At 37.6% G+C, this 23021-nt stretch overlaps 2 protein-coding genes and 2 long non-coding RNA genes across 6 annotated transcripts; 3 read left to right on the top strand and 1 right to left on the bottom strand.

Moving 5' to 3' along the window:
• Nucleotides 1–801: 801 nt before the first annotated feature.
• Nucleotides 802–3582, top strand: LOC126596957 (uncharacterized). 3 transcript variants are annotated; one of them, XR_007614075.1, is made up of 5 exons: nucleotides 802–1183; nucleotides 1266–1425; nucleotides 1531–1599; nucleotides 2298–2356; nucleotides 3343–3582. It is a non-coding gene; the product is annotated as an uncharacterized LOC126596957 (long non-coding RNA). The 3 variants fall into 3 exon arrangements; XR_007614074.1 differs by lacking the exon at nucleotides 802–1183 and having other exon boundaries at nucleotides 1190–1425; XR_007614076.1 differs by lacking the exons at nucleotides 802–1183; nucleotides 2298–2356 and having other exon boundaries at nucleotides 1190–1425.
• A 3687-nt stretch (nucleotides 3583–7269) lies between these two features.
• On the top strand, nucleotides 7270–10050 carry LOC126596954 (trihelix transcription factor ASR3-like). The gene is made up of 3 exons (XM_050263675.1): nucleotides 7270–8138; nucleotides 8594–8635; nucleotides 9358–10050. Exons 1-3 carry the CDS (start codon nucleotides 7460–7462, stop codon nucleotides 9642–9644), a joined length of 1008 nt encoding a protein of 335 aa, XP_050119632.1. The 5' UTR covers nucleotides 7270–7459; the 3' UTR covers nucleotides 9645–10050.
• On the bottom strand, nucleotides 10038–12035 carry LOC126596952 (uncharacterized). The gene is made up of 2 exons (XM_050263670.1): nucleotides 11638–12035; nucleotides 10038–11219 (listed from the first exon to the last, which is right to left on the bottom strand). The coding sequence occupies exons 1-2, from the start codon at nucleotides 11890–11892 to the stop codon at nucleotides 10317–10319; spliced, it is 1158 nt and encodes a 385-aa protein (XP_050119627.1). The 5' UTR covers nucleotides 11893–12035; the 3' UTR covers nucleotides 10038–10316.
• A 7560-nt stretch (nucleotides 12036–19595) lies between these two features.
• On the top strand, nucleotides 19596–21359 carry LOC126596959 (uncharacterized). Its single transcript, XR_007614078.1, has 2 exons — nucleotides 19596–19691; nucleotides 21002–21359. It is a non-coding gene; the product is annotated as an uncharacterized LOC126596959 (long non-coding RNA).
• The last annotated feature ends 1662 nt before the right edge of the window (nucleotides 21360–23021 follow it).

The following is a 23021-nucleotide window of genomic DNA, read 5'->3' as shown; positions in this document are numbered from 1 at the left end:
AGTAAGCTTGCTTGGCGTGTTGAAATCAAGTTGCCCTAGTGTAGTTTGTTTATTTTCCAATTTTGTATCAAATAAGAGCCCATAGTAATTACTATTTTTGTGTGAGATGTATTGAAAGTCATTATTATTTCTAATTAGTTACCCTAAAATAATGAAGATAAGGATACATTTTTGGGAGCGTTTTAATGAAAAATGCTTCTTCAAACTTTTTCTTAACAAAAAAACACTATAATAACTTTATTTAATAAATAAAGCTTAAAATTTAATGAAAAAGACAAAAATTTAATATAATAAGGACAAAAAAGACCAACGGGCAGGTCTCATATGTCCACACCCTTCTGTCTCCCCCCACCCCCTCACCGTCCCCCTCTTTTTCTTCTCCCATCACCATTATCTCTCTCCTCTTTCACTAGTTACCATAATCTCTCTCCTTTTGCATCCATCTATAGCATCTCTCTCCTCTCTCTCACATCACTCCTTCCTCCCCTCCCTTTATTTTTATTTTTATTGTTGTGTATAACTTCAAAATTAGTCATATTTTTAAGACATAATAGTATGAATTATTTATTACATACCAAAATTTAACAAATTATTATCAACAAATCTTTAATAAAAACACTTAACAAAATTTTATTACTAAGAGTTATTTTTACTTAAAAATAATAAATTTCTAAAACAGTGGTGACCATATTCCAAAACAGTGGTAACTATTTCTAGACAGTGACACTATTTGTAGAAACCATGATACTTTTTTTTTAAATAATGGTCACCATTTCTATACAATCACTGTCACAGCCCGTCCCGGAATTATTAATTCCGAGGACGTGAGATGACCAATGTGACCTTAAACGGGATTAAGGTGTGTAAATGTATGACATTTGTTTTACTTTAAGATCCTAAACTAGGGTTAGATTTATATTTGTATGTGTTAATTTGTGCTTGGACTTAGGTAGGGCCTCCTACCCTGAATTCCCTCCCTAAAACCCGTAACCTTTCTTCTCTCTTCTTCTTTCATTCCAGACTCTCTCTCTCTCTTATTCTTTTCTGAAAACTCTCTCATTCTCTCTCTTACTCTCGAACTCACGGCAACCACCAAGAACCACCACAATCTTGTACCAACGTTCCATTTAAGACCACCATCGTGATCCTGGGGACTTCACGAGCATGGGGATACCAATTTCAGGTGAGTTTCACTTCGAAAACCCTAGTTCTAAAGTTGCCGTGAGATGACACTGTTCATGAGCTTTGAATTGGTTACGTTTTAGGCTAAAACAAGATCACAGCGAGTTTAGTAAGGTCCCAAGGAAGCTCGGAGTGCTTCGTTGGAAGTTTTTGGACGTAAGAACACGGAGATCGACAAGTTCAAAGTTTGGCCGGAGCTTTCGAGGCGTTTTCCGGCGAATCCCCGGCGAGTTAGGAGTCGAGGTAGGTATCAATCTCTTCGTCTCGTCAAGTAATACAACTTTCCTTTTTGTTTCACTCAATTTCGTTGAGTATTGAAGAAGTTATACTCATTTGAAAAATACCCAGTTTCCGGCGACCTCCGAGGCTTTCGAGGCAGTTTCCGGCCAAACCACGGCGAACTAGGTGTTGTTCAAGGTACCATTCTCTTTGTCTCTTCAAGGGATACAACTTTCGTTTTTGAATCACTTGATTTCGTTGAGAAATGACAAAGTTATGGCAATTTGAAAAACTGCCCGGAAAACGGCCGCCGGAAAAACCAGTCCGGCGACCCAAGGAAGAAGAAGGTGCTACAGTAAAAATAAAAAATAAAAATAAAATTATTTTAAAAATATGTCGACGTCCGTGACGTCGAGTAGATCACTGTGTTATATTCATATACCTAAATTGAACACCGTATGAGAAAGTTATTGAGGATTGTTGGTTAGGTGTTCAAATAACGTTTTATAGTTTTCACATTTAGGTGAAAATGTGAATTGATGATCCGACCGTTGGATCGTCACCAAACTTTGATACGTTGTAATACGTAATATTTGAGGATTATTGGAACTTACGGATTGGGAATCCGAGTTACGGATCTTCCGGAATTGGAATTGTAAGTCCATAATATAAAATGTTAACCGTCACTTAGTTTTGGAAATTGACGGAGATCCGACCGTTGGATGGTAATGAAATTTTAGGATGTTGTCCTAGAGGTATAATGTGGACCTCTGGAAGTTATGGATTTAAAATCTGAGTGGCAGATCTTCCGGATCGATCAACGTAGTGACGTATTTTATATAAGTTATGTATTCTATCGATATGAATTCTGAGCCTGGATTTGATTACTATTCTAGGCGGCGATCGTCATGACGCCTTGATGTGTGGTGCTAGGGAGTTGTTGGACGAACTCCAGGTGAGTGGGCAGTTTTGTTTTCCGTATATATATATACTTGACGTTTCCCAGAAATTGAATTGAAATGAAAATATGTTTAAAATGAAATGCATATGAGTTATGTGGAAAAACGGGAAGTGAAATACCATGCATAGAATTGATATGAAAAGTATATAGAAATGTGAGTTGAAATGCCATGCATGAATTAATATATGATGCATATGTATGAATTGGTGCGGTGGACGCACAGGTAAGAATTGATTTATGATGCATATGTATGAATTGGTGCGGTGGACGCACAGGTAAGAATTGATTTATGATGCATATGTATGAAATGGTGCGGTGGACGCACAGATGAGTATTTAATTACTGTTATGATGATGATGATATATATTGAGCTCAAATCCTGCACCATGGTTTAGTGCTTATAGTATTCACCGCATCGCACGCTCGCCTTGGATCCAAGTAGATGCTAGTCGTACAGTCCACGCGGAGTGGGTACGACAGACCAGTCGCGAGAGTGTTAGTGAGATTCCGACTGGTGGGTGACCTTAGATTATGTGCACAGATGATTTATGAGAAGCACTAGAGCGTAACTTGCGTGCAGAAGGCCGGACGGGTCACAGAGGTGACTCCGGTAGAGTGATAATGATAGATTTTGAGCTCTAGGTTCAACCGTACAGGGCTATTAGAGGGCCTACGGTTGATTACTTTCTTGCACCTGATATGATTATGTTGATGCATTCATACCTTATTACTGTTGAGATGATGTGGCATGGCATAATTAATATGAGAAATGTTGAGATGATGTGGCATGGCATAATTGTTATGAAAATGTTGAGTTAACGACTTGAAGTCTTGAGAATATATATGTATATTTATATTTTACATTTCTGGGAAAGTATACAGGTTTTACGGAGAGGGGTTACAACGTTTTGAGAAATGTTTGGATTTGGAAAAAGAATTGTTTTACTGACCCACTCAATTTTGGTTTTGCGCCCCTCCAGGTTCAGGAATCACAAAGGTGTGGTGACTACGAGGAATTCGACGGTGTTCTGACAGATTGGACAAAATTAGGACTCACCTTCGGGTGTATCAACTTATAAATTGTATCTTAAAGCTTCCGTACTGTGCAAATGGTTACGTCACTCTCACGTGACGGCCAGCATGCCCTCCTTCGGGACGGGGTGTGTCAATCACTATTTCTAAAAATAATGACACTATTTTAATAAAAATAATTGACAAAATTATGCTTTTTAAAAAAAATTAATAAACAATGAAGTATATTTCATGAAAAATAATTTAAGTTATATATATAGAGAAAGGGTTGGGAATGGTGAGATGGGAGTGAGGAGATAATTTAAAAAGAAAAATAGTATAATTAATACAACCATGCATCATTTGGACAAACCAAATAATAATATTACAATTAAAAAATGAAAAAGTTCTTCTATTTTTTAGTTTTAGAAACAATGCTTATTTTAATTTGAAGATTTTAACGTTAGTTTGAACAAATTTTTTGAGTTTCTGGCAAGCCATCTGAGTTAAATAATACAAACTATGTAATAATATAACAATCCAAAAATGAAGAAAAACTTTTCTTTTTGTTTTAAAGTCAATCCTTATTTTCATTTGAGAATAGTAATTTTAATTTTTACAATGTGAGAGAGTTAAAATGATGGACCCACAAGTCTTATCCAACTTTGTCCAGAGAAAGAAAGAGAAAGATAAGAGGAAAGAGAAAACCCACGCTGAGTGGAATATGAGAAGGAAATAAATAAAGAAAAAAGAGAAGGAGAGATGAAGGAATGAAAAAAAAAATCACAGGCCCACGTGAGAGACACGGACGAATAGACCACATGGGCCCGCACGTGAGTATGTGTGTGGCATGTGGCGCGTGGTGCGTGGAATATAGCATTTGATTTTTTATATCCTTATCATTAAATAAAGGTATTATAATGTTTTTTGTTAAAATTTAAAATTTTGAAGTCTTTTTCTTAAATTTTTTGGTGTTACAGTCATATATATGGTTACATAATGTTACAATTCACTCACGATATAAAAGTATCTTTTTTTAGTATAGCTGAAATTTAATATTCATTTCTTTTGAGACGATGCGTTTTATTTAATACTAAGAAGTGATACAATCAAAGAAGACATTCGAGATAACATCAAAGACGTCCTCAATCCAAAGAAACTCTAACAAGACATAAAAGGCCAATTTGACCAAACTAATTATCATCCAGTGGATTTGAAGGCGAGGCAGGTCCAAGAATAAGCAAATGAACGCATCAAAGTCTTAAAATCAACCACACTCAAACTCAGAGGACTGAGGTTACACACCAAAGCTAGAGAAACCCAATTCTTTATGAAAAGGTCAAGCCCTTCGGGAATTAACAGCTGAGAATTTCTACACAAAACCTTGAATATAACGACATGAGCACAATCTTTGACAACAAGTAGCACCAACTCCAGATATGAACTAACAACAAACCAACTAGTGTTCATACCAACATGAATTTTTGCACAACACCATCAACGAATAACCAATTCCAACAAAGTACCTAGAAGGAGCTGATAACACAACACATGATTAAAATACTAATGAAGAAAGAAAGAACATCACCAATGAAGCACTTATTGACGAAATACAAAGATACAATGATAGATCAACAACAATCCATGAGAAGATAAAGAAGAAAGGCTAGAAAAATGGGGAGAGGGATTGCCACTGCCCTTAGCCGGAGCAAGGAGCCGGTAGCTAAAGAGTTTGTAAATTTACAGTTTGGCAAGAGGAATGACTAAAGAGGGAGAGGAAAGAACGGCTAAGGTTTTCAACTTCTACTCATATTATAACATATGTAAATGTGTTCCAATCACTTTTTAGAATTTCTAAATACTAAGTGACACCAAAGAAGAGAATAGAATATCATAGATTGTGATGGAAATTTATCGTGAGAGTGACCCTGTAGTAACTGGGAATGAGTCCATGCAAGTGCAGCCCTAGGCGTGCAACAAGAATAGTACCACAAATTGGCAGGCTTTGGCATATAGGGATCATCCTTTGTAGTTTGTCCCCACTACATCACAGGCAGAATATGACCCTCCTAAGTCCTAACCCTCTCTACTCACAAATATGATTATTACTAATCCTAGATTATTATTATTAGATAAAATGACCTGATTAGAGAGAGAGGCGTGATTTGGGAAAGTGACGCATGTTTTAGTAGTAGGAGGGGGCAGTGATTAGTGACCTACCCTCAATAATTTTTTTGTCCAAACTTCATATAACAAAAAAAAAGTGGCTTTATTGTTGGAGGGGCCGTCCATTATCATAAGCATTAGCGACTAAGTAAAGATTAGGGCAAATGATTCAACGGGATAAGACGCTAAGAGAGGTTGAGAACGAAAGGAGAGGTGGAGAAAATTTTACTTAAGTGGTAGGGTAGGATGCCCTTATCACCTTCTTAGCCTCTATATTCCACACCATGGATTTGTCATTAGCCACTTTCTTTATAATTGTGACCCAAAATACATATTTCTTATAAATAAATAAATAAATATATATATATATATATATATATATATATATATACACACACATATTATGTAAATACGATAAAATGTATAGAGTGTCAATGAAAATAAGAAATGTTAAGGAGACTTTCAAAATAGAACTCTTCATGAACTCTATGTCACCTCACAGTTTAATGTTAATTTTCATGTCAATAATATAAAACATTGTACCAAAAGGGTAACGCTAGAGAAAACAAATTTTTTGAATAAAATGATGTAGTTGTAGATTATTGGATTATTACTTAAGTATCGATTAACGTACTAGTTTATTATTGGTGACACATCATTTGGTATAAAAAAATTTAGTTTCTCTAGCATTATCAGTACCAAAAACATGTGTTGATTTTCACACTTTTTGAAATCTTCCACACACTCTTTATTTATGACATTCAAATTTAATATTTCAAACGAAAATAACAAACAAAATTAACCAGAATGTGTGGTAGTTTATAATTGTAACCCAAAATACATATTTTTATATATAGATATTTACATATGCAAGTGGCCGTCTACCAAAGTAATGGAGAGAAGTGTGTGCCTTTGCACCCCGTCATGAATTCAACCCTTGTTGGCTTTCTAATCTAACATCTAATTTAACAAATTTATCATTTGACCAAAAAAAAAATATAGATATTTACATATGATAGAATTTGTGAAAATAAGACAAACTGTAGAGGGTGTCAAAGTGCCAATCAAATTAACAAATAGGGTGCGATTTTTACATTTTTTAAAAGTTTTTCACACGCCCTTTATTTATAACATTCAAATTTAACAATTCAAACAAAAACAACAAATAAAATTAAGCAGAATCTGTGGTAAGAGAAGAAAAAAATGTGCGTTTATCATGCCTTCATATTCAACCTCCTCCAGATGAAATTCCCATGATTTTTGTTTTATATTAAAAACTTTGACCAAAAGTTTAAGAAATATATCTAAAGATATTCAATACTTAGACAAATTAAACAAAAAAAAAAGCGCAATAAAACAAAACTAAAAAGGATAAAAGGTGGCCCCAAAACGCGTTTCATACCATATTATACAAAAGAAAATGACCTAATGCAAATGAGATTAGATTAGATTAGATTATTAGAGTGGTTCTAATGCCTAGAGTGAGTGCCCTTAGAGATTCCAAGACAGGAAATTAAAAGTTAATTAACCCTTGTTATGGTAACAAACTAGAGAAGAAAAAAAATCCCCATTTATGGATAATTATAGCAAAAAACAACCTTAATAAGGGATTAAGGATCAAATTAATCTGCATAATTAAGCAGTAAAAACACAGAGATAATCAGATAATAAACCCCACCACTCTCCATAATAACCCACCCAAAAAGCCCTCAAACCCCCTCTCTCTCTCTCCTCTCCTCCCCTAATTGTTTTAGGTAGAGAGAGGTAAGAGCAAGCTTAACACCCCTCTCCTCTCTTCTAAACGCCGTTTGGGGGGGACCTTTTGCCTTCGAAAAACGCCGTTTACTTTCAACGTAAAGCGCCATCAAGTCACGTGCGTTTCAAATATTCTCTCTTATTTTTCTTCCGTTTTTGTTATTTATGGTCATGGCCTTGGAGCAGCAGGTGGTCCTGAGCCCCGTTGACGGCGACGCTAACGGCGCTGACGCCCGCCACCCCACGTCCGGTGACGACTCCAGCAAGGCGCCGAGGCTGCCACGCTGGACGCGCCAGGAGATTCTCGTGCTGATAAACGGTAAGCGGTACGCGGAGAGCCGGGGCGGGGGCCGGACTCCGCGGTCGGACTTCGGGTCGGGTCAGTCGGAGCCTAAATGGGCGGCGGTGTCGAACTACTGCAAGAAGCACGGGGTGAACCGGGAGCCGGTCCAGTGCAGGAAGCGGTGGAGCAATTTGGCGGGGGACTTCAAGAAGATCAGGGAGTGGGAGGCGCAGAGGAAGGACGAAACGGAGTCCTTTTGGGTGATGAGGAACGACCTGAGGAGAGAGAGGAAGCTTCCGGGGTTTTTCGATAAGGAGGTCTACGATATAATGGAGGCGGTTCCAGGTACTCCGAGTACGCTGGCGTTACCGGGTCCGAACCGGGTGGAGTCCGAGGAGTTGAAGGAGGAGGGGATGGCGGAGGAGGCTGAGAACTTGTTCGATAGCATACAGAGACCGACTGAGGACGGGTTATTTTTGGATGACGAGTCTGGTCGGAGCCCCGAAAAGGAAGTCCGGTTCAAGGAGGGTCCGGTGATTTCAGCTCCCTTGCCAATATCAGGTATATTCAAATATAATTTGACTATTTTTGGATAAAAAGATTTGATTTTTGGGGTGGAAGCTTCAAAATTTGGTACCTTTGGCTGCGTTTTTGTTGGGTTTTGATTAATGTCTTTGGGTTTTTGTTGCATTTTCGAACTCTCTCTTTCTCCCATTCACCCGTTTCGTGTTTTCTAGCCGTTAGATTGATATCAAAGACGAATCAAGAAACAGTTTTTGTTTTCTGGACTCATTCACTGCCTCTTTATATCTTGGGTTGAAGAAAAAAATGGATATTTTAGTGGTGAAGCATGGCCATTATGTCTGATATGCTTAAAAGTTGGATATAATTTGTGGTGGGGTGGGATGAAAAAAATTCAAAGAGATTGTCTTTTTATGAATGTTTACTTGGGGTATTAGGCAGACAGCGTTACTGATATTTCAAATGTTGTTTTGTTGGTGGGTTATTGTTAACAGAGAAGGTGTACAAACCAATGCCACAAGGACATCAAGGACAAGGTAATTCTGTTTGCCTCAACCCTTTCTTGTACTACTCTTTGTTACCATGAAAAAGAAACTAATACTTGAGCTGCAAACAAAAATTCGTGTCGGGAGTTAATTTTATCAACATGTTCTAACGCAACTAAATGAAACTTGCCAGGTTGAAAACGAAAGAATTTTCTCATCTGACTAAAAACTACTTAAGAAATTTCGTTAGCTTCTTCATATTTACCCGTTGTGAATGACTGCATAAACATCCTCTATGGATTAAATCCGAGATGTAATGTACATGTACTGCGGATTTGATGGTTTGCCGATTTGCTGTGTCAACTTGGCCCATCACAATTTCTTGTTTGTGTGGTGAACATGCTGTACAAGATTCTTCGAACTTGAAGGGTAAAATGCATAGTTGAACAAATTCTGTCTCCATCTGCTTTGTAGCGTTTCTTTTACTTTCTGTTGTATATCTTCTCGTTTAAGCTTACCATCGAGAACCTGTTAGTTTATTGTGCCAGGGATACAGTTTATCGCCCCTTTTGAATTTAGTTGAGACGATTGGTTGAACGAGGACTTGGTTTAATTAACATTGGTAAATATGTCTGCCGAACTTAGGTTAATGCATTTTTAAGCGGGAACAGATCAAAGTTTAAGCAAGATCAAAATTTTGCCTAATGTTTGAGTTGGACGATTTGTAGGCAGTAACTCTATCTATGTGGTCACTGATTTCTATTGTCTTACAGGTGCAGCAGACCCAAAACACCCAGCTTCAATCCCAGAGTTTGGATCTACCTCTCAAGACCGGAAGCGGAAGCGTTGTGCAACGGAAGGAGACGAGGAAGCATCCGATCTGCAGAATCAGTTGGTTGATGTCATGGAAAGGAATAGCAAGGTGCTGGCTGACTACCTTCACGCTCAGAATTCCCATTCTCAACTCGACCGGGAGCAGAGGAAAGAGCATTCCGATAACGTGGTTGCTGTTCTTAACAAGCTTGCAGATGCATTCATGCGAATCGCCGAGAAATTGTAGCGCAGAAATCAGTGTATATAGAGAGAAGTCCTCTTCAAGAAACCCCCATAGATGTTAGCGGAGGCTGAGAAATTGGTGGATTAAAATTTATATGGTGGGATGGCGGCGTCCAGTAGAGCATTTACACCTGTCATTCTACATTTTCTTTTAATTTTCTCCTATTTTTATTTTTGGTGTGTCACTTTGTGGCATATTTTCCCCATTTATATTTCATAGGGTCCATACACACAAGGGTTTAGAAATTTCAAAGGAGTTAGCACAATGTTTTAAGGTTTAATGTTTTTCTTTCATATAAATGTCCAGCTCTTATGATATTTTCCTGTCAAAGGAATAAACTCTCAATAATGCCTTGTGGTCATATTCCGCCCATTACCAATCTCAATACGAGCTGAATTTTTCATCCAAATTTCCTCCACTTCATACCAATATGCACATCACTTGCATATGCAAACAGCACACGAAAAAAATCTTACAGAATTTGGATGTAAGGTTACAACAGACACCAACGCAGTGACATTTATACTTGAAAAAAAAATATGAAAAAACATCAAACCAAGCAAATTCTTACACATTCATAACACTCGTCGGATAACCCATCATTCCGCGGAGCTTAAGTCGTGAGGCGACATGATTGCGTGGTTTCAAGTATGAGAGGACGAAAAATCCAGCACATCAAGAATCAGACTCATCAGATACTGTTTTTTTCCGATACTTCCGTCCAGATTTCTGTACACAAACACTTGCAACTGGTGCACTTGGTTGCGAACCTTCTTCCTCGACCGCACGAACATCACTTTGGACTTCAACGGCTGCAATGCCAACAGGGATGCCTGCTTGTTTTAAGGACTCCGTTTTGTCATCTTCCTTGTCTAACTTCATTTTTTTGCTATCATTAACTGCATTGTCATCCCCTCTATTCTTCTTTGAAACAAAGGTCACAGACACAGGAAGTTTAGGTGAAGAATCCTCTGTCTCTGACCTTGACTCTGAATTTGAACTCTCATCCGGAGTAAGGTACTCTGTACAAGCCTGGGCGTTGGCAACTTCATCGACTTTGGCTGTTGTATCGAAGCTATAATATGTATACTTTGAAGGATTCACCAAATAATCAGGTACCTGACGGTATTTTGCGAGCTTGCTTTTTGCTTTAATAGAGAAAGGGCTTGGACCTGAAACCATTCCATTCACATCAGACCGAACTTCTGCTTCTTTAGAATGACTATGAGCTACAAAAGCAGGATCAAACCTGACACGTTTCTGCACCTTCGTATCTGAGGTATAGCCTTTCCTTTTCAATATAGACTTTGGCCGGCCACCATCTTCAGGTGATTCTACAGTCTGTTTCTTGACTGGTAAAGCAGCAGCCAGGGTAGAATTCGACTTTCGAGCTTCAGCATCATCTTCTTTCAGCCGAAGTTTAGCAGCCAGGAAATTGGCACGCGGATCTTTGTTGCTACCATGAAGCACATTTTGAGAATTTAAAAAGGGCCCATGATTGGCAATCTCATCCATGTACAAACGGTCGCTTATGCCTTCTGTTCCCGCCGCCACTTTGTCATATTCATCTTCCTCTTCCTGCACCCAATGGGAAACAAATTAGATGACCATAATAATTAATATCAACGATTCAGTCTTTACTATCACCAACAGCAACAAGTTAACTTTACAAATAAAGAACATAAATTGGATAGTTTCTTGAATCAATTAGCCGACAAAGTACTAAAATTTCGATTTATTGTGCCAATTGGGACCAAGATCGAGTATTTGTAATCAAACATTAATTCTTCTTCAAATCAGTCAAAAAAAGTACTAAAATTTCAGCTTATAATTCTAATTAGAACACAATAATTACTAAAATTCCTATGAATTCAATTGGGGTTATCAATTCACATGAACAATGCGTGTAAATGTGTGACAATTACTTCTTCTTCTTCTTCTTCTAGCTTAATTTCTAACGAATTATCAAATAATTTTGGAAAATAAAAATATTTACCTCGAAATCCAGAGTGGGGTCCTTGCCGATCGACGCTTTGATCCCCCATTCGTCCTCCAGAAACGACGACGAGCACGGCGTTTGGTCTCTGTTGGAGGAGGTACCGGCGTCCTTGCCCCGCTTCCATTCTCTGCGCTCGACCGCTTCTCCGGTAACGGACCAGGGCGAGGATTGCTGTACTTTCGGGAACGACGAGGTCGACGAAGGGATCGATCCAAAAACCTTGTCCGCGCGAACTCTGAAGCTGTCGCCCATCGATTGTTGGCTAAGGATTCGATTGCGTGTGTGCTGCTGTGTAAGAATTGCACTGATTTGAGAGGCGTTTATGCAAAAGCCACACTTACCAACTTACCGATATCAAATAGGCAAAGCACCGCCTTGTGATTTTATTTTTTATTTTTTAAGTTTCCTAATCTGTTTTGGTTTGGGCCAGATATATGGTACATCTAGTCCGTCTAATGGGCCCAAGGTTTAAAATTGATACACGTACAGTTAATGGATCCCAATAGGATAGTTGATACATCGAGCAGGTTCATTGCCACGTTGCGTAGCGTTCAACTCATTATTGGATCGAAACACTACGGTGACGGTAAAACTATTCATAAAATTACTTTCTATGAGAATGCTTGATTTTCGGATTAGATCGAAATCAATATTCTATTTTCAATATAAAAAATTGCATAATGAAAATCTCTTTTCCAATTTCATTACAAATCTTTTTGAGAATTTCAAAATCCATTCCTAAGAATTCAAAAGTTCAAATGTGAAAACATACATAAAAAGCCAAATGAAACTATCGCGTACTCGTACTCACATGTTATTTTTTGTGGAACTAATTTATGCTCTAGGAAACGAGTATGGGCAGTAGAAATGCTTCATGATGATGAAGAAATGAAGATGAAGCATTACTATATCCATCGATGTTGAGGGTGGCAATACCAAAGCGATTCAAAGAAAACGAGGTTAAATGCATGGATCGCATCATGCCATATAGACACTAAATTAGGGTTCACAGAACATCATGTGGGCACAGAAGGCCAGCACAGAAAACTAGTTTAGGGGTTCACAGTATACCATAACATCCATTCAACAAAGCTGAGCACATAACAGAAGATCCGAATTTCGAACGGTCTTTCAAAATAAGCTAGCTAGTTTCTTTCTACCCAAGCAACCTTAGAGTGACTAGCTAGCCTTCACTTGGTTTGAGCGGTTCTAGGCCCTGCGCAGCGGCAGTTCCAGGAGAGCTTTCCCACACTCTCGAGCTTTCTTCTGGTCTCTTTTGCACTCTCCAATTCCGGCTGTAGTAGGGAAGCGCATGACTTGATGATATGTTGAAGCTACCGCTTGCAGCGCAGCCAACCCTCCGCATCCAAAGATGATGTCGTACGCATAAAGATTGTCCATCACCATAAATTCAACCATGACCGAGCGGTCTCTGGGGCTGTCACCAGCTGTGACAGGGAGGGTGATTGTCCCAATAGGTTCAAGCTTTTCGCCATAGTTGCCGGCATAAGCTTGTTGAGACAGGTGAACATCGTTCCGGGTGAGCCCCAACTTCTGCTCCAGAGTGGAAATGTAGAGAAGATTGAGCTAGGTATCGTTTGGTATGCAGACGGAACGGAACATAACGGAATGGGACGGGACGGGACGGGATAGGACCGAACGGAACAGAGAGGGAGTAATGATGCCCTCAGATGGAAACAAGGAGGAAGAAGAAGGAGACGGAGAGGTTATAATTTTGTATTCCACGGATGTGGAATGAGTCGTTCCAAAGGGATGAGGTGGAACGAAAATTCACCCAAAATTCGTCCCGTGGAACAGCGCGTTCCACTCGTTTTAGACGCACCAAACGTGGGACGGAACGCCTCGTCCCACTCCGTTCCGTCCCATCCCACGTACCAAACGCCACCTTAAAGCCACTGGTGACAAAGATCTTGTCCAGTTTAGAGTTTGCCACCGTCATGGGAACAACGAGTGGATCGTTGTGGGGGACTTCAAGTCCCTTTAGATCCTCATCGGAATGGGATATGCCATCTCTTTCTCCAGAACGCTTAGAGTTCGACATGAACACCTGCTTCTTGAAATGAAAAACACCAAAGATTTAACAAACAAAAAAGAAACCATATGTCTAGAGGAAAAGGAAAACTTAATCAAATAGAAATAAATCAAATTAATGACAGAGCCATGAACCAGGTATTTCTTTTGACAACGATAAAAGACGTCTAACCTTGAATCTTTCCTTTCAGGGACAGAGCCATAATTGAATCACAAAAAGAGGCGTGATATATGTTGATATTTATTATTGGGGTTCTTATAAAATTAGATTTATTAATTGAATGAAAATTAGTAGTGGTGTATTTTGATGAAAAGATGCGTCCCTCTAAACATGAAATTCAAATGAAGAGTTACAGTTTTGACTTTTCATTATTAGTCACATGCTTTCTTAATAGACTTCTCTACTTCTATAAATAGTCAAGTCCCCAAGTAGTCATATTGACTTTTCATATTTACATAATCATACATAGAGTACACTAGATATTATAATGTCTCGTTGAGTTCACCTGAGAGAGTATCCAACAAAACCTTGTGATTTGGTGCTACTATTACAACAATATGATCGTTGTATCCTAAAAGAGAGACAAGCTAATCAATCATGAGCACCATAATGAGGTTTAAACTTGGCTTAAGGACAAAATGTTGAACATTTACCTCTCACAATTAAACTCTATCTCTATCTTAATATATACGTCATTCGAAATAAGTGAAATATATGCATTCTTCCATGAGAAAAATTAGCATAAAGTCGAAGGAAAGTCGAAGGCTTTTTTCATACCCCTCGTCAAGACTGCTGTGTTGAAGAATGGAGGAAAATTTGGCTGTCAGGGTTGTATTGTTAGATTAAATGTAGATTTATGGAGAATAATCCGAATAATGACTTTGAGGTACGATTTGAATCGTTTCCTTAAAGTGTTATCTGCCCCCACTCGAATGAGTTTGCTAAAGGGTTCTTGGCAAATCACTTCCAGGATACAACAAAGTATGGAATATTCGATTAGCAAAACCAAATTATATTCTCTTAGAAATAACTAGAAAGAAATTGTATGAATGTGATGCGTAGAGAAAAGAGAGCAAAGAAATTATGTAGACAACAAATTTCTGAATGAATTGTGTATGAAACATTATACCACAACATGTATTTATAGACATCAAAGTACCCGTTCATCGAGCCATTTCATTTTAGTTGAAGACACACAACTCTTCTTAATAATGTTGACCCAAAAGACATGTGTTCTATTTAGAATTTTCAGAAAATAAATATTGACTAATTAAATCCTTTAATTCTACCCATACAATTTGAGTAAACATCATATCTTTTAACCAAAAGTTGTAATTCAACCAAAAGGTACAAGGTTGAATTAAATCCAACCTTTCAATACATATTGCCGCATGCATGCTGCGGATGGCACCAGCACTAGGTCATATATATTTATATATTTATATATTCATAAATATTATATATTAATATATATATATATATATATATTAATAATTATTATTATTATTATTATTGAAATCTCTAACAATCCTTCCCAATTTCAATAATATGGTAAATGATATTACAATAATTCTCTCTTTATAATTATCACAAGCATACCGATATAATCATGCATACAATAAAGGTGTCTTTCGAATTAAACCTTTAATTAGTGTAAGTGATTCAAAGTTATAACGAATGCGATGGTGACCTAAGTTTAAACCACCTGTTCTTATGTTAAAACCGGAATCACTACACACATGATTATGTCTTATTTCCTTAAAGAAATTTCTGAACTAATTAAGCACTATTATGGCCTTGTGCTTCATCCTGGTTTCATGAACATTTACAAGAGAAAACCCAACTCTTGGCAGAAGTGGCACCACTTCTTATGTTTATATAGGTGAGGTTCCTTCCCATGTCCCTGCTACTATAGACATAACTACAAATAACCTCATTAAGAGTTAAAACTCATCCTTCCTAAACGTAGCAGTCTTGCACTGATCATCCTGGAATGAGCTATATAATAATTTTCAGTGCTTGCACAACCACTTAACAATAACTTGTTATTACCCATTAAACTTTTAAACTAGTGATGTTCTAGATAAAGTCGGGTTACCATTATTGGTGGCTAATTTTCAGTAAAGGGTTTTAGACCCATTCCACTAGATGTACTAACTACCAAAGCTCTTGAAAGTGCTTTCGTTAACGGATCCGCCAAGTTATTACTTGATTTAACATAAACAATATTAATAACTCCATCAGTTATTAATTGCTTGACATATTCATGTCTCAAGCTAATATGTCTAGATTTTCCATTGTATACCTTATTGTATGCTCTAGACAAAGTAGCCTCACTATCACAGTATAAAGAAATGGATGGCATTGGTTGTGGCCACAACTCTATTTCCAATAACAAATTTCTAATCCATTCCGCTTCTTTACCTGCTGCTAATGCTATAAATTCAGATTCCATAGTTGAATGTGCTATACATGTTTGCTTCTTCGAAGCCAAAGAAATTGCTCCTCCGGCAATTGTAAAAATCCACCATATTTGCGCTATTGGTCTTATTGGCATATTCCTCACTTGCTTTTCTGTGTCTACAATCACGAATGTAATGACCTTACTTTCCACAATGGTAACATACACCATTTGCATTCTTTTGATTGTTGTTGGAATTGGTCTTCTTAGACTTCCCTTTGTCAATTTTGACTTTGAAGTTCTTTTTATATGTGTTTCCTTCGACAATGTGAACTTTAGAGAAATCTTGATTTGCAAAATTCTTATCACGATTTCGAGTTTCCTCTTCAATTTGAATACTCTTTTGCAAATTCTCCAAACTAATATCTTCCACCATGTGTAGAAGTTTCTTTCTATAGTTATTCCATGTTTGGGGTAATTTTGCCATAATAACTCCAACTATCATAGGATCCGGAATAACTATTTTAAGTTCACGAAGTTTTGAGACCAAGACCACTAATTCATGAACTTGGTCTAGGATGAGTTTGTTATCAAACATAGTGAATTCATAATATTTGAACATTAAAATTTATGGGTACCTCTTTTTTTCCGTTGTGTACTTGTGTTCAAGTGCTTCCCAAATTTCCTTTGGAGATTGAATGTGTGCATACAGGTCATATAAACGATCAAATAATGTGCCCAAGATGTGTCCTCGACATACCAATTCATTTTCTTCACGCTTCTTTCGATCGACAACTATATTGTCCGAGTCTTTGTCACTTGGTTCACAAATAGGCTCCAATTTCGGGTCCAACACATATATGACATTTAGAACAGTAAGCATGAAACGCATCTTGTCCTTCCATCGGGTGAAATTTGATCCATCAAATTTGTCTAACTTGTAGACATCTTGATTGATAATCTTTAAAGCCATATTATCAGATTTGTTATCCATAACGAAAATAACACTTTAAGATTGTTAGATTAAATGTAGATTTATGGAGAATAATCCGAATAATGACTTTGAGGTACGATTTGAATCGTTTCCTTAAAGTGTTATTTGCCCCCACTCGAATGAGTTTGCTAAAGGGTTCTTGGCAAATCACTTCCAGGATACAACAAAGTATGAAATATTCGATTAGCAAAACCAAATTATATTCCCTTAGAAATAACTAGAAAGAAATTGTATGAATGTGATGCGTAGAGAAAAGAGAGCAAAGAAATTATGTAGACAACAAATTTCTGAATGAATTGTGTATGAAACATTATACCACAACATGTATTTATAGACATCAAAGTACCCGTTCATCGAGCCATTTCATTTTAGTTGAAGACACACAACTCTTCTTAATAGTGTTGACCCAAAAGACATGTGTTCTATTTAGAATTTTCAGAAAATAAATATTGACTAATTATATCCTTTAATTCTACTCATACAATTTGAGTAAACATCATATCTTTTAACCAAAAGTTGTAATTCAACCAAAAGGTACAAGGTTGAATTAAATCCAACCTTTCAATACATATTGCCGCATGCATGCTGCGGATGGCACCAGCACTAGGTCATATATATTTATATATTTATATATTCATAAATATTATATATTAATATATATATATATATATATATTAATAATAATAATTATTATTATTATTGAAATCTCTAACAAGGGTTCCTCTGGCAAGTGGCAGCCTATCTCCCATTTAGTGTGCTTTATAAATGACTCACAACGCGAGGAAGCCCTAAATTTGGCACGGGCCAGCCGTGTGTAGGGCTCCGGTTCATGATAGAAATCCGACCGAACGACGCCGCACCACGCATCCGTACAGGGCGTTTTGATACAGGCAGGATAAAGCAAAGAACCGCCTTCGGGAATAAATTTTAAAGAAAACTGTTGAGCAAAAATTGTACATAATATGTAAACAAATAATTCACTCGACACAATTTCACCCTCGTTCATTTTTCGAAGAGGATTTTATTAATTCGAGTTCGACCCATTCTAGGCTATGCGCCTATTAATTACAATCATTCTTTTAGGAAAGGAATACCCTTTGATTCTAATTCGAATAAAATGTAACTTGAGGATTTTGGTGTTTGTTTGATTTTGTAACTGCACCTAGGTCGAATCCTAGATTGCCTACGTACCCTCTTGAGGGATCAAGTCACTCGTAGTTCAAGTATTTGTTGAGATTTGATGCCTTGTGCAGTTTCAACTCGTGCAGGCAAGGAGCATTTGATGCCTTGTGCAGTTTTAGCTCGTGCGGGCGAGGACTTTAAGCCATTGGAGCTATATGTAACTTCGTGATTTTTTAGACTTGTTGCAGCTGCCATTTGATACTTGATACAGCTTCATGCCATTTGAGACTTTTCTTCGGCTTCGTGTCATTGGCCACCTTTCTTCGGCTTCGTGCCATTTTGGTATTTGATAGCAGGAGTGAATTTAGTTTATATAAACCAGGGATTCGTTTTGGTTTCATGGTTGCATCTAAAACTTGATATTAGACTGCCTACGTATCCTTAACGGAATCAAACCAGCGTAGTTCGTTGTTTGAATGAATTTTGTGTTCAGATTTTTAGGAAAATGAGGAGCCATTTGGATTGGATTTGAATAATTAATAGGTAATGTAAATGACCCATTAATTTGAGTAGGACAAACTGGGAGGTTTTTTTTTTAGGACCATGTCACATCCACTCTTTCTTCTCCACTTGAGCGAACTTCCTGTGAAATACTTAGTTCAAAGTGGAATGAGATTTGCTTTTCCTTTCATTAGAAAATGGGATTCAAAGTCTATCCCACGTGAGGTCATTTAGAGAACCTTTTTTTTTATTTTCAACCCCATTAAAAAAAGAATGGGATTTTGAACCCATTTTGAATTTTCAAGCTTTCTGACAACTTTGCTCCGCCCTTTTTTCTATGTGACTTTTTAAAGCTTTTAAGTTCAACCACTATTCTTCCTGTGGGCAAAACTTCACGTGAGGTGCACAGATTTTGTTCACCCTTTTCCTTCACCTTGCGAGATGTTTTTTTTAAGTCTTTTTTTTTTCAATTCTAACACACAGTGCTCTTTCATCAGAAACCAAAGGTAGTTCCGCAATATTTTGGGCTCCCGTGAAGTTCGCCATGTTTTTGAAATTCCTTTTGGGTTTGTCAACCGTTGATTTTCAAACAAAGATGGGTAACATTTAGTGGAACTCAAACTCTTTTGAATTGTTCTAATTTATCTTCTTTTCCCCTTAAACCGTAGAGACCTTTTTATGCAGGCCACGGGCATTCTTTTCTTTCTGCTGTACTACTTTGCTTGTGTACTTCCTTTGTGGATCAAAGACTTGAAAACGAAGAGAGGGAGAAATCAAGCAGGTTACCCATTTTCGTTTTATGTTCTGGGTTTGTTTTATGTATTTGAAGTGGAATGAAACTCTAACTGTAATGAATTTCATCAATTCTTTCGTGCAGAGTCCCAGGAAACGACATCTCTTCAATTGGTTGTTGGTCAAAACCATTTTGCAGCCCCGAGTTAGTTGAAGACAATTGTTGATTTATGGCTCCGAAGGTGAGAGTTTGTACTCTGGAATTTGTAGTAACGTACTCATAATATATGCTATACTTTTGGATGGGTTTTGATGTATTATCACTCTCTGGCATTTCTGTTTCTGCATAGATGATTATTTTGACTGGTCTTGACAGTGAGCATTTCGATACCCTTTTTGTGTTCCCATTTATGTTTTGTCTTCGATGCTTGCCATTTTTTTTCTCAACTTGAGACAGCCTAAACCTTTTTTTTAATCCAACTTTTCCGTGGTAGAGAAGCAAATTTCTTTTAGCTATCTATTTAAAGATTGGGAAATTTCCTTTCTTTCCTTGTCTTTATCAATGGTTGAATTGGGGACTTTCTTTTGTGGACTTTAGACCAAACATGAGTCGGTCAAGGGGAGTTTAGGCTTTCTTTTCCTTTGCAAACCATCTTTTCCATTTTTTCCTTTTTCTTGGACTCTATCCCCAATGAGTTTTCATAGGATTTTTAGCCAAAGGCATGCTCCATATCTTGTACCCGTGAGCAGCAAAGAAAACACCAAACACGATAATTTCTTTCCTCTCGAGTTTCATCTTGGTATATGTTTCTTCCTTGCTACTTTTCTTCATAGAGACCAAATATGAGTTAGTCAAGGGGAGCAAAAGTTGCATTTTGCTTCTTTTCCCTTGTTTATTTGTCCACAAATGCATCTGTTTTCTCATTGGACCGCAAAGAATGAGTTTCTTCTGGCTTTATGCAACACGGCATTTGCCAAACCCATCTACTTCAAGTCGCAATAATGTACGGACGGCAGGTATGGGTTACTTAGACTTTGATTGGAACTTCACGGGGTGGTCTAGGCCATCCCGAAGAAATTCATGGGATTTTTGGAGATCATTTCTGCTGCAGTTAGTGGTTCAGAATCTCCACCTCCATCTGTTTGGTGCAGAAAAAATACCAAACAACGAAACAAAGGAAACAAAAAAAAACTAAAAGAAATATTAGAAAATTTGATTTGTCCTTCTCTGTTTTTTTTTTCCTTTTTTCCCTTGCGTTGTGGACCATTGCCAAGCAAAGGGGAATGTCATGGACCCTTGCCTGGTTGTCTTCGGCTGCCCTTTTTTTTCCGTTGCTTCTTCCTTCGTGTCCTTCTCTATTTCTTGTATATATATACAACATAACAAAAATCAAGAGAAAAATAATTTTAACAGGGCTTTGTTTTATACCTGGTGATGAATATTCTTCCTTGGTTCTTGACTTTGAAAGCACGAATAATTGAATTCCTTCTCTTTTCTGGCAGCACTTCGTCACTCTTGGTATTTTCTCTCAATGTTTCTCTATTTTTTTTTGCAGAGTATCCCCTCTTTTTTCTGTCTGTTCCCCTTCTACTTGCTGCAGGTGATGCTTATTTATAGGCATCCTAGGAAAGCTCTGGAATTTGCTACGTGGGGGAAGTTGGAGGCCATGATCTCCTGCCACTTTTACTTAACCTCTCCCACTAACTTGTGCAGTTTTTTTTTTCACACCCTGTAGAGAATGAGGTTTCTGTGTTGCACGTTTTCTTCCCCCTTTTGTAGGAAGAAATTCATATTTATTATTTTTTTTTATTTGTTTATTTCTGGATCTTGTTTTGTATGTAAGGCCCATTCTTAACTTTTGGGCTGGTTTACATCTTTGTTTTGCCTTGTAGTCTGACCCAATTTGTATGGACTCTATTTCTTTATGTTGTATATTTTTGTTGTTCAACAAAAACTAATAAAAATGATTTGAAATTTTTGAGTTTTAACAATAATGACAAAATAAGGGGTAGTGAATAGTATCATAATTGACTTTTTAATGTAAAAATATGATTTTTCGTTAAAGTGAATAGTACCGGAAGTTTTTCGTTAAAGTTCCCTAAATTTTATTCATATATTTCCTTACCGGTTCTGGTAATTTTAAAATTTGTCAAAACAGCCCCTAGGCCTTGTTCCTTCGATTTATTTCCTACCGGGCTTTTTGTGTTTTGTTATGTTACAAAGTTGTGCACAATATTTGTTGTAGATATGTACACATTTTAAAGGAACTAAGAAGTTGAACATCAATAATAATTGTATCCCTCATTTAGATGAGAGATTTTTATGTGCATCTGAAACACGGATCGGTGCATCACGTGTCATAATATAAGTGGTCGACCCATATTCCGGGAACATAGAACAATCTCACCACTTGGAGAGATGAGCTCATTCTCCTATTTCATAGAGATCAATCATCTCTTGACATATGTTCATCACTTTAATAAGAATAAATAAATATATCCCAATTAGGAGTTTGAGCGTGAACATGTGCCAAGAGAGTATTGGTCCATGTCAAAAGGAATCAGCTCATCTTCGTGAGGATAAGGAGTTACATGGCACAAGTTCACCCTCACGACGGTGTCGCGTGTCAATGAATTGAAAACATGTGAAAGTTTTTGTTCATATGTCTTTATTTCATTGATATGGGACGTCACTGTAGCGTTGAACACATGTCATGTAAGTTGTTCTCTTAAATGAGGGATGCAAGTATTATTCTTTGAATATTAGCAGCTTTCCAATTGTTGTTGGCAATATAACCAGAAAAAAATTCACACATCTTATGGATCTTGAAAGAAGGTCATTGGAAACACAGTTACTGTACAATTAATGAATTTTTGAAGAAAATGAGCGTTTAATAAAAAAAATTCGTCTAGTCTCGTTCATACAAATTGAGCGAGTCAACACATATAAGTGGAAAACCATACATTACTAGACCAAATAGTCGTTAGAAAATTGTTGGTTCCTTGGAGATAGGAGTCCCTGTTGCAACTTTCTTCAAAACCGCAGCAAAATTGATAGTAAAATAATCAAACCTAAAAGAATTACACACGCCCGTGCATCCTTCTGAGTCTTCCGCCTCCTCACTTGCTCCAGCTGGCGCCGGGGCTTATAGTACTCTCTAGCTTGCAGCTGATCCCCTCTGACTTGCCCTATTCCGGCTTCCGTTGGGAAGCGGAGGAGGAGGTGGTAAGTTGAGGGCACTGCCCTTAGGGCGTTTAACCCCGGAATTCCAAATATGATGTTGTAACCTAAACCCAAAGAATCATCCAGCACGGAAAAATCCACCATCACAGTGCTGGATTTGGGCGCAATCCCAGCAGTGACCGGGAGAGTTATGATCCCCATAGGTCTGGCATTTTCCCCGAACGCGGCCACGATATTGTCTGCTCGGCGGCATTGAACAATGTCTCTCTCGCTGAGCCCCATCCGCTTTAGAACGGAAAGGAAAATAATGTTGACTGAAGCGCCGGTGTCGATCAGTATCTTATCCACTCTGGTGGTTGCCACCAACATCTGGACGACGAGTTCGTCGTTGTGG

Source organism: Malus sylvestris, chromosome 13 (genome assembly GCF_916048215.2).
Source record: "Malus sylvestris chromosome 13, drMalSylv7.2, whole genome shotgun sequence".
In the NCBI taxonomy this organism is placed as follows: Eukaryota; Viridiplantae; Streptophyta; class Magnoliopsida; order Rosales; family Rosaceae; genus Malus; species Malus sylvestris.
Note: the sequence above shows the minus strand (reverse complement) of the source record. Positions and strands in the feature narration are given on the sequence as shown.

Coding starts and splice junctions, on each gene's coding strand:
- LOC126596952 (XM_050263670.1), bottom strand. CDS start 11,892: ATGGGCGACAGCTTCAGAGTTCGCGCGGACAAGGTTTTTGGATCGATC. Junction 11,220..11,637: donor ACCCCACTCTGGATTTCGAG/GTAAATATTTTT, acceptor CATTGGGTGCAG/GAAGAGGAAGATGAATATGA.
- LOC126596954 (XM_050263675.1), top strand. CDS start 7,460: ATGGTCATGGCCTTGGAGCAGCAGGTGGTCCTGAGCCCCGTTGACGGC. Junction 8,139..8,593: donor AGCTCCCTTGCCAATATCAG/GTATATTCAAAT, acceptor TATTGTTAACAG/AGAAGGTGTACAAACCAATG. Junction 8,636..9,357: donor ACAAGGACATCAAGGACAAG/GTAATTCTGTTT, acceptor ATTGTCTTACAG/GTGCAGCAGACCCAAAACAC.